The following is a 10751-nucleotide window of genomic DNA, read 5'->3' as shown; positions in this document are numbered from 1 at the left end:
ATTGCAATAAAGGGACACAGTGATGTCACAGTACTTGGATAATGCACATAGTGATGTCACAATACAGGGATTATAATCACAGTGATATCATAGTACAGGGATGAAAGACACAGTAATGTCACAGTACAGGGATAATACTCACTGGCATTGGATATAATACCCACTATGACATCATAGCACAGGGATAATGCACACACAAAAAGATCACTTTTGGCGCTGTGATATCACAACTTATAAAGAAAGTAATTCTAAGGGTGAGTTCACACAATGTCTTTTGGCTCGTAATCTGGCACGTCTACGCCGTGGGAGCTTTTGCAGGCCGTATACGCTCCCATTGATTTCAATGGGAGCCGGGATCGTATACGCGGCGCTATTTTGCAGCCGTGATTTTACGGCCGCAAAATAGCGCTGCGTATACAATCCCGGCTCCCAGTGAAATCAATGGGAGCGTATACGGCCCACAAAAGCTCCCGCGGCGTAGACGTGCCAGATTACGAGCCAAAAGACATTGTGTGAACTCACCCTAATGATGTCAAATGCAGGCATTATGATGTCCTCATAAAGCAATGGGGGAGCATTCAGTTTTCCATATCCACTTCCATCATCCATAGTTATCATTACTTTACCCTAGTTCTCAATAGAAATGGCCCCCCTTAGTTATTGGTCCCATAGCGCCTACTATGTCTGCCTGTAATCCCCTGGTATTACACTCTTGGCAGTACCCAGTTCTTATGTGTCAGTTTAAGTACTGGTGTCCTCTTTGTTAGAGTGCCCACTAGGCTCCAAGGGCCTGGTTATGACTTCAACCTCTGCACCACTTACAGTCATACCCTCATACATATACTTGTTACCTATATCCGTCTTCTCCCACATAGCGACTGCGTAATGAAAGGACAGTAAGGATGAGAACAAGAGTCACAGTCTATGAATACATGCTTTATCTGAACATCTATCTACTAGTTAACTGAGCAGCAATATCAGACATAGTGGAAATTAAATTACATTGGAACAAATGATCTTCTCAGTAAAATCACAAATGGGGAACACTCTAGTCATTTATCTGCCTCTATCTATTGTGAATGGCAAAATGAAAATGTTCAGAAAGCCATCAAGTGAGAATTATTGTTCCCTCAGAAGTTTCTTTCACCAATATGAAAGAGGATTTTACAAGATTCTTGGAACATATTTCTCAGAATCTTTGGTCACAGCTCTCAGACATTTGGGTCATGGATGAGGAAATCTTGGGGAGGCTCAAGTCATTGATGAGAAAGGGTCTAGGAGTCTTGGTCATTATGTAGGACATAAACCATTGCTCACGTCTCAAGGAAGACATGCCTGACCTGAGGAATATTCTCAGGACTATCGCGCACAAGACTTGTAAAGTATATAATTGATAACACATTCAGACTTTGCCATGTTTCCATAAAATATACACCTTCCAATTTTTTTCTTGATGTGTAAACAGTTTTTTGTGTTTTGGAGTCCTCCAGACTTGAGATTGACCGTGGTCCTTCAGTTTATGGCACTATTTCTGGCTCTCGTGTCAACTGTGTTTTTGGTTGTGGCCACTTGGACTGACTGCTGGATGATTAATGCAGATGACAGCTTAGAGGTAAGGAAATTAACATTTTCTCAAGAAAAATATGTAGGCTATTGAAGCACTATTGAAGGTCAAGAGATAGATTCTAGTGGCAGATATCTCCTAGTATGATTGTCTAGACAGGGAAGCTGGCAAGAGGGCACCAACAAGCAAGGCTGGTTCCAGCACTGTGTGGGCCCTTGGGTGGTAGAGTTTCAGTGGGCCCATTTGTGGAGCAACTCATGCACGCCGCACCAAAAAATCACCTGAAATTGGGTGTTTTTTGCTTAGGCAGACCTTCTGGAACAGGCTATTATACAATCCATTCCGTGCAAAAAGAGAGTGTAATACAGATGCTGTAAATAAGTGTTTGGCCCGTTCAAAAACTTGGGCTGGACATATGCCTCTTATTTATATTCGCTTTCTGTCCCCTGGCTCACGATGGCGGAATGCTAATGCATCCATTGCAGATTTTTGCTACTGATTATGCCCAAATGAATAGACCTAATCCTTGAGGATTCTCAAGCTCAGGACTCCATGGATAAATCAGTTACAGAATCTGCAGCAAGGTTATGCAGGACACTTATTTATTTCAGCATCCTGCTCTGATCTATGCTGAATCTGCCACTGATTTTGCCATGTGAACAGGACCTAATACTGTTAGTACAATGAATGCTTTTATCTGTATGAGTGGGTCCCTGCAGATGCTGTATGTATATAACAGAACACACACACAGAAGACACCCCGAAGCCAGGGTCAGGGATTGATTACAGCCCAATGTAATGGATCAGCCTATCATTTCATGCAGTATAAGACTCCAGGAAGAAGAGGGAGCTGTCAGCCTGCATGGACACCTTTAGTTGTAAAGTAAGACTCAGTGGAGGACAATGTGAGGGACTCAGTGGGGGACAATGTGAGGCAGTCAGCACCCAGCAACCGAGTGGGCCCCCCTTCCTTCCAGGAGCTTTGGCCTGTAGCACTTGCCTGGATTTGCCCAGTGCTGACGCTGGAACTGGCACCAGCAAGGCACTTTAAGCTGAGGCCCCACATGGCATAAACACTGAGGCAAAAAGCACAGCATTTTACAGTCACAGCAAAGTGAATGGGATTCCAGCGAATCTTATCCACACATTGCAGAAAAATACATGCAGCGGAAACACTGCGATTTCCAAAACTGTTGTGGTTTTGGAAATCACAGTATATCAAATATGGAACAGATGGCGGTTTCCCTATAGGTATAATTGAAGAAGAAAGTCCACAGGAGAAACCTCTGCAGACTTTCTGTGAAAAGCGCTGCAGGAAAAACTGTGATGCATTGCCGCCGCGGTTTTTCCCACAGCATTTTTTGCTGCAGCCCGCTACATGGGACCTTAGCCTTACATTGGCCAGGGTACAATTAGATACTAGAGATGAGCGAACACTAAAATGTTCGAGGTTCGAAATTCGATTCGAACAGCCGCTCACTGTTCGAGTGTTCGAATGGGTTTCGAACCCCATTATAGTCTATGGGGAACATAAACTCGTTAAGGGGGAAACCCAAATTCGTGTCTGGAGGGTCACCAAGTCCACTATGACACCCCAGGAAATGATACCAACACCCTGGAATGACACTGGGACAGCAGGGGAAGCATGTCTGGGGGCATAAAAGTCACTTTATTTCATGGAAATCCCTGTCAGTTTGCGATTTTCGCAAGCTAACTTTTCCCCATAGAAATGCATTGGCCAGTGCTGATTGGCCAGAGTACGGAACTCGACCAATCAGCGCTGGCTCTGCTGGAGGAGGCGGAGTCTAAGATCGCTCCACACCAGTCTCCATTCAGGTCCGACCTTAGACTCCGCCTCCTCCGGCAGAGCCAGCGCTGATTGGCCGAAGGCTGGCCAATGCATTCCTATGCGAATGCAGAGACTTAGCAGTGCTGAGTCAGTTTTGCTCAACTACACATCTGATGCACACTCGGCACTGCTACATCAGATGTAGCAATCTGATGTAGCAGAGCCGAGGGTGCACTAGAACCCCTGTGCAAACTCAGTTCACGCTAATAGAATGCATTGGCCAGCGCTGATTGGCCAATGCATTCTATTAGCCCGATGAAGTAGAGCTGAATGTGTGTGCTAAGCACACACATTCAGCACTGCTTCATCACGCCAATACAATGCATTAGCCAGTGCTGATTGGCCAGAGTACGGAATTCGGCCAATCAGCGCTGGCTCTGCTGGAGGAGGCGGAGTCTAAGGTCGGACCTGAATGGAGACTGGTGTGGAGTGATCTTAGACTCCGCCTCCTCCAGCAGAGCCAGCGCTGATTGGCCGAATTCCGTACTCTGGCCAATCAGCGCTGGCCAATGCATTCTATTAGCCCGATGAAGTAGAGCTGAATGTGTGTGCTAAGCACACACATTCAGCACTGCTTCATCACGCCAATACAATGCATTAGCCAGTGCTGATTGGCCAGAGTACGGAATTCGGCCAATCAGCGCTGGCTCTGCTGGAGGAGGCGGAGTCTAAGGTCGGACCTGAATGGAGACTGGTGTGGAGCGATCTTAGACTCCGCCTCCTCCAGCAGAGCCAGCGCTGATTGGCCGAATTCCGTACTCTGGCCAATCAGCGCTGGCCAATGCATTCTATTAGCCCGATGAAGTAGAGCTGAATGTGTGTGCTTAGCACACACATTCAGCTCTACTTCATCGGGCTAATAGAATGCATTGGCCAATCAGCGCTGGCCAATGCATTCTATTAGCTTGATGAAGCAGAGTATGCACAAGGGTTCAAGCGCACCCTCGGCTCTGATGTAGCAGAGCCGAGGGTGCACAAGGGTTCAAGTGCACCCTCGGCTCTCCTACATCAGAGCCGAGGGTGCGCTTGAACCCTTGTGCAGCCTCAGCTCTGCTACATCAGAGCCGAGGGTGCGCTTGAACCCTTGTGCACACTCTGCTTCATCAAGCTAATAGAATGCATTGGCCAGCACTGATTGGCCAGAGTACGGAATTCGGCCAATCAGCGCTGGCCAATGCATCCCTATGGGAAAAAGTTTATCTCACAAAAATCACAATTACACACCCGATAGAGCCCCAAAAAGTTATTTTTAATAACATTCCCCCCTAAATAAAGGTTATCCCTAGCTATCCCTGCCTGTACAGCTATCCCTGTCTCATAGTCACAAAGTTCACATTCTCATATGACCCGGATTTGAAATCCACTATTCGTCTAAAATGGAGGTCACCTGATTTCGGCAGCCAATGACTTTTTCCAATTTTTTTCAATGCCCCCAGTGTCGTAGTTCCTGTCCCACCTCCCCTGCGCTGTTATTGGTGCAAAAAAGGCGCCAGGGAAGGTGGGAGGGGAATCGAATTTTGGCGCACTTTACCACGCGGTGTTCGATTCGATTCGAACATGGCGAACACCCTGATATCCGATCGAACATGTGTTCGATAGAACACTGTTCGCTCATCTCTATTAGATACACATCTAGGGCACCAAATTGAACCTTTTCCCCAGGTGAGGGAAAGCATAGCTATAACTCAGTCTGCTGCACCTATTATATCACTACCGGGATCATGAACCTGAGATGGTACTATGGCGGACCTGTCCGGCCCTGGAGCTCAAAACGTCTGATTTTAGGGAGAAATGCTCCTGAATAAGGTTCTTTTAATACAATACAAAAAAAAGGATAGAGCTGAAAAATGAACTTGCCTTAGTAGTCACTGAAAAGGGATCAGAATAAATTTCAAAGCAGTTATTCCTCATAATATAGTCCTCATATCTACGGTATTGGTTCAGTCAGCACCTGCAACAAAAATGACATCCATATTCCTGGCACTACCCTGAAAGCAGAATGGCACATTGAGGACAACTAGTGTAATGATGTACTTTCTTGGCAGCGTTTCTTATGACTGCATAAATCACAGCTCATAGCTCTCGCTCTCTATGCTATGGCTTCCCAGACTTCAGATAAAATTCAGACAGTTCCGTCTTTAAGAAATCCTCATTATCTGCTACTATTCCATTAGGCCACATTGTACGTGACAGGCATGCCATTTCCTCTTCACTTGCATTATTCGCTTAAATTACTATGAGGCCGATTGATGTCATTGAGGATATTTTTCTTTCCAGATTCAGAATGGAAGATACTAAATGGTATTTTAACAAAGTGCAAGACTAGGGGAAAAAAAATAAGAACTATCACTAGGAAATTAAAAAAAAAAGCAGAGTAACGTGTATTCAGCCTTCATCAGACTCTGTGGACACTACAACAGCCGACTTCTGCCTCTGCCGCTTCACTTTCCGCACAGAGTCTGAAGAAGGTCCACTAGGCCGAAACCACTACCACTGTATGGCGGTTGGGACCCTACCTAAGCACCCAGACAACTAGTGCCCAGAGGGCCGCAAACACCTGTCTATAATTAGAGAGAAGGGGATATTTAGGAGCATTTGCAAGCAGGACAGACAGATTTAAGAAGAGGTTTCTATAGATAATAACACCAGAATAGAGGGACATCATGTGGTCTTGGCTACCACACCATAGTGGGGTCTTGGCTGTGAACACATGGGACCTTCCTACCAATCAGGCCTCAAGACACACTCATTTACATATAAGATACGATGGGGGGTTGGGGAACAATATTCAGCTAGGTTGTCTGTAAATGGCCAGGTTTGACCATTACCATTAGTGAGACATCTGTCACCTATATCTACCCTATATACATCTGTGTCTCTTCTGCATGACTACCCATTTAGGTTGGCAGAGGCTGATCTCAAGCAGATTAGTAGACAGGTCATCTGGTGGGTAAGAGTAGGGAAAAAAATCCCAATATGAACAATCCTTAAACCTTTTAGTTCTGAAAAGGTCTGAAACAACAGTGTATATATATATATATATATATATATATATATATATATATATATATATATATATATATATATATATAATGTTACGCTTTGTAATTTTTCTCTTTTTCTCAGGTCAGCCAAAAATGTAGAGGGTTATGGTGGGAATGTGTGACCAATACCCAGGATGGGATCAAAACATGTGACCAGTATGACTCGATCTTGGCAGAACATCCATGTAAGTATTGATGGGTCTGTAACATTATAATTGTCATTGTGATCCAGAACTGAGCACGATAACTGGTCTCATTGATGGCTGTAGGGGCAGTGAGACTAAGAACTCTCTACCAGAGGACATTATCAAGGGGAATTCGATAAAAGAGCTCAAAAATTGCCTTTCCTGATAGCATCAATATTACAGGTCATCATTATTATTACATTTTTGCTGTTGCAACGTTAATTTAGGGTTTATTCTAATTGCCAGATTGGAGTCAGTATGGAATTTTTCTCATAAAATTAGGAAAACTGACTTCTACCTCATGGGCTTTGTGCCTTTCTTGGGATCAACACTGTAGTATCCTAGGCAGAACTAGGTGGACATATGTCCTTTTTTAAAAAGCACCTTTCATGTCCTCGGGCACATGCAGTGTAATACACTGCTAGAAATCTTTTTTAGACATACATGGCGATTATATTGCAAATAGCAATGGTTTTATAGGAAAATTAGCCCCTTTTGATGTGTTGGGAGTTATACTCATGCTGTTCTTATGTACACCTGATGAAGAAACCAGCTAAAGGTTTCGAAACGCGTTGTGTGTCAAAGGCTTTATTAAAGAATTGTGACAAAGACTACAGTTGGTGAGCGCGGATCCATTTGTCCCTCTAAGGCTGCATTCACACTGAGTAACGCTGGCATTTTTTGTGCTTATTTTTGCACATAGCGCCGCGTTAACGCCGGGCAACGCCACCACAAAATAGCGCGGCGCAAACACGGCATATACGTGGCGTATACGCGGCATTAACGCGGCGCTATGTGCAAAAATAAGCACAAAAAACGCCAGCGTTACTCAGTGTGAATGCAGCCTTACATATACATTGTTTGGTTTGGATTGGGAGAATTGGGAGTTATACAGGCTTTTTGTTATATGGGATAAATGTGTGGCTATTTTGAGCCTAGGTGAAAAAGGATGAAGAATTGACTTTTCTTTAAAAAAAAAAAAAAAAAAAAAAATATCCCTTTGTGGGATCAAATTTGAAATAAAAATGTTTTCTTGTTTATGCCAACACTGTGGAGCCAACAGTGTGGTATAGAGGATTGTAACAGACCAGGCCACAGGACATGTCTGGTTGAGTGGTGGTCGTGGTGGTAGCTTTAGGAACAAAGATGGCAGTGCAATAAAGTATCGATTAATACGATGGAGTTATTACTGCTGCAGTCAGGCTCACATAGCACTGATATTCTCCCTCAGTCCTATCTAATCTGCCTGAAAGTGATTCAATCTGACTAATCTGTTTTCTAATTCTCCTACTCCTAGCCGTATTGCAAGATTTGCAGCACTCAGTACTCTCTATATATTGCATATAACAATTGCATGGTGTCTACCGCTGACTATTGGCTATGAGGCTGTCAGGTGGCACCACAATGTTACAGTAATTCACAAGACACGTATCAGTGGCGACCATTTAAGTTCATCCAATATGAATCCCCATTTATTTGATTGTGTTAAAAACCAAACTATTTGGAATATTCTGGTTGAGCCCAGCTCGTGGTGAATTGGTTCTCCCATCTCTAATAAAACCATTACCATATGTTTAACAATCCAATATCTTATATTATATAAATGCAATGCTACTTTATTCTGCAGTGAAGATAGTCCTTGCACGAGCCCTTATGATCATAGCTGACATCCTTGCAAGTTTTGCATTAATCATATTGGTGCTTGGAATGGACACTGTGAAGTTCCTGAAAGAAGAACCTTATATCAAGCTGCGCATGTGTTACATGGCTGGATTCATATTTGGGATAGGAGGTATGAGCTATCTCTTCTGTGGTATACAATTACTATAAAAAAATGTTTAAAGTAACCTAAGATATTTGTAAAAGATCTCAATTTCTTGACTTACTTGATGCTCCCAAAAAATGAAAAAGCTCAAATATTCTGTGATCTTGTAGTATCTTCAGGTTTTTTTTAATCAACTCTATGATTGTCTCCATCTCCATGTCTCCACCTGAATTTTTTTCAGAAAAAGAGCTTTTGTTTGTTTATGTCTACTCTATGTGTATGAATGGTGTTGGCTTGCCCTACTTGTTCTCTGTGTTTTCTTAGATGTTGCTGCTAACTATGTTCATTATTGCAGTGGCTGGAGGGGTACAGAGCCCATGGCCAACTGGAGATGGCTGGAGACGCTGATCACCATGATAGTAGTCGGGGAAAAGCCCTGTTCCCCATGACTATACTTATTGTTTCCAATACAAGCCAGCTCAGGGGAGGTGACTAAAAATATTTATACTCACCTCTTCTGGGATTCTGACATTTCCCAGCATCCTCTCTGGGGCTCTTCAGACCTGTGATTGGGCTCAGTCACACCGGTGTAATGACGTCAGCTCAGTCACAGGCGAGAAGAGGATCAAAGAGGATGCTGAAGAGAGCCAAATGGAGTGAGGATGCCTAGGAGGGGTGAAAAGAAAAGGCAAGGTGAGTATAAGTGTTTGTTATTTATAATCACTTCCCCTGGACGCCTACGTATTATACTCTGGGGTTTGAGGATAATATTCAGCAAATATTGGGGTTCACCTGAAGCAGCTCTAGGGGGGCTCCTGGTTGAATTTTATACTGTAAAGGGCCACTGTGGGGAGCATATTATATTGTTTGTGGGCCACTGTGAAGCATATTATACAGTGTGTGGGCCACTGTGGAGCATATCATACTGTGGAGCATATTATACTGTGTGTGGGCCACTGTGGAGCATATTATACTGTGTGTAGCCATTGTTGAGCATATTATACTGTGTGGGGACCCTTCACTATTCACATCACACGCCATCTGTTTTATAGCAGCCGTGCACTATTATTACAGTCTGTAACAACATTGCATTGTGATTATAAAACCAATACTGTGCAATGTAAATATCGAAGGAGTCATGGCACTTGAAAAAGCACCACAGTATCTTCAAAGAGTTGATTAGCAGGGGTCCCAGGAGTTGGACCCCCCACTGATCTCTCACATCTCTTAGACTGTTAGGACCCCGCCGATCAGCTGCTTCACAGCACACACAGCTCCCAGTATTATTTACATGCCTGGTGCCACTCACTCACCGTATTCTTGATAACCGCAGTTGAGAGTACTAAAATTTATACCCCTCTCAAATATCTGAGATATCACTGCAGCACCCATAACTGTCACTATCAAGACTACGCTGTCGGGAGCCTTGGACAAAAGTTTGCAGTGAGGCCCATATGACTTTAGTTACGCCACTGCTTATTGGTCTTCTGAAGATCTTTTCTAGGTCTTTAAAACTTGTGCTACTCACACAAATTGCTTTTGTGATTGGCAGGTATTCCAGGAATGATTGGCTCGGTGTGGTACGCAGTGGATGTCTATGTGGAGAGAGCCACCTTGGTGTTACAGAACATCTTCTTGGGAATTCACTATGAATTTGGATGGTCATGTTGGTTGGGGATGGCTGGATCCACTGGCTGCTTTCTGGCATCAATAGTCCTCACGTGTTGTCTTTACATATTCAGAGGTACTTTTTTTTATACTTTGTTAAAATTTAGAAAATATTGACAATATTCAAACATGGGATAGAAGAAAATACTAATTATTTTACATTGTAGAAAATCAGTGAGTTCTATGTTTTTATAATCTCATACATCTAAGAGCTTCCATTATATTTTCCATTCCTTTTCAAGCCATTCCTCACTTTGACCCAAAAAGATTCAGCAAAATATGCAACAAAAAATGCTGCATTTCCCCAACGTGGGGCTTTAGGCTAACTTTGTTTTTTTTATATTTCTCTAGACATGGGATCATCCTCGAGGAAACAAAGATCTGTATACAAATATGGAAGAACTGCCACTGGGAAGATGTACGCCATGGACTCTAGAGTGTGACTTATTACTATGAGGACTATGCTACTGCAGAATATCATTTGTATACATGTGGACTGTGACAGGTTTAACTCTCGGCTATATGGCTCTATTTTTTTTTAGAAATGTGTCATGAAGGCACCTTGAAAAGTTTGTTGTGTGCACATCAAATGAAATCATGAAAGATATTTCATTGTGCATAAGGTTGTTCATTATGTTACAAGGAAATATTTGTAGAAACCAGAGGAAAGGTAATG

General features: G+C 43.2%; 1 protein-coding gene across 1 annotated transcript; it reads left to right on the top strand.

The window, feature by feature from the left end:
• Positions 1-1453: 1453 nt before the first annotated feature.
• LOC142210617 (claudin-16-like) lies at positions 1454-10518 on the top strand. The gene is made up of 5 exons (XM_075279901.1): positions 1454-1612; positions 6540-6642; positions 8270-8434; positions 9960-10151; positions 10427-10518. The coding sequence occupies exons 1-5, from the start codon at positions 1454-1456 to the stop codon at positions 10516-10518; spliced, it is 711 nt and encodes a 236-aa protein (XP_075136002.1).
• Positions 10519-10751: the final 233 nt, after the last annotated feature.

The sequence above is a fragment of the Leptodactylus fuscus genome, chromosome 6 (genome assembly GCF_031893055.1).
Source record: "Leptodactylus fuscus isolate aLepFus1 chromosome 6, aLepFus1.hap2, whole genome shotgun sequence".
NCBI classification, from domain to species: Eukaryota; Metazoa; Chordata; class Amphibia; order Anura; family Leptodactylidae; genus Leptodactylus; species Leptodactylus fuscus.
Note: the sequence above shows the minus strand (reverse complement) of the source record. Positions and strands in the feature narration are given on the sequence as shown.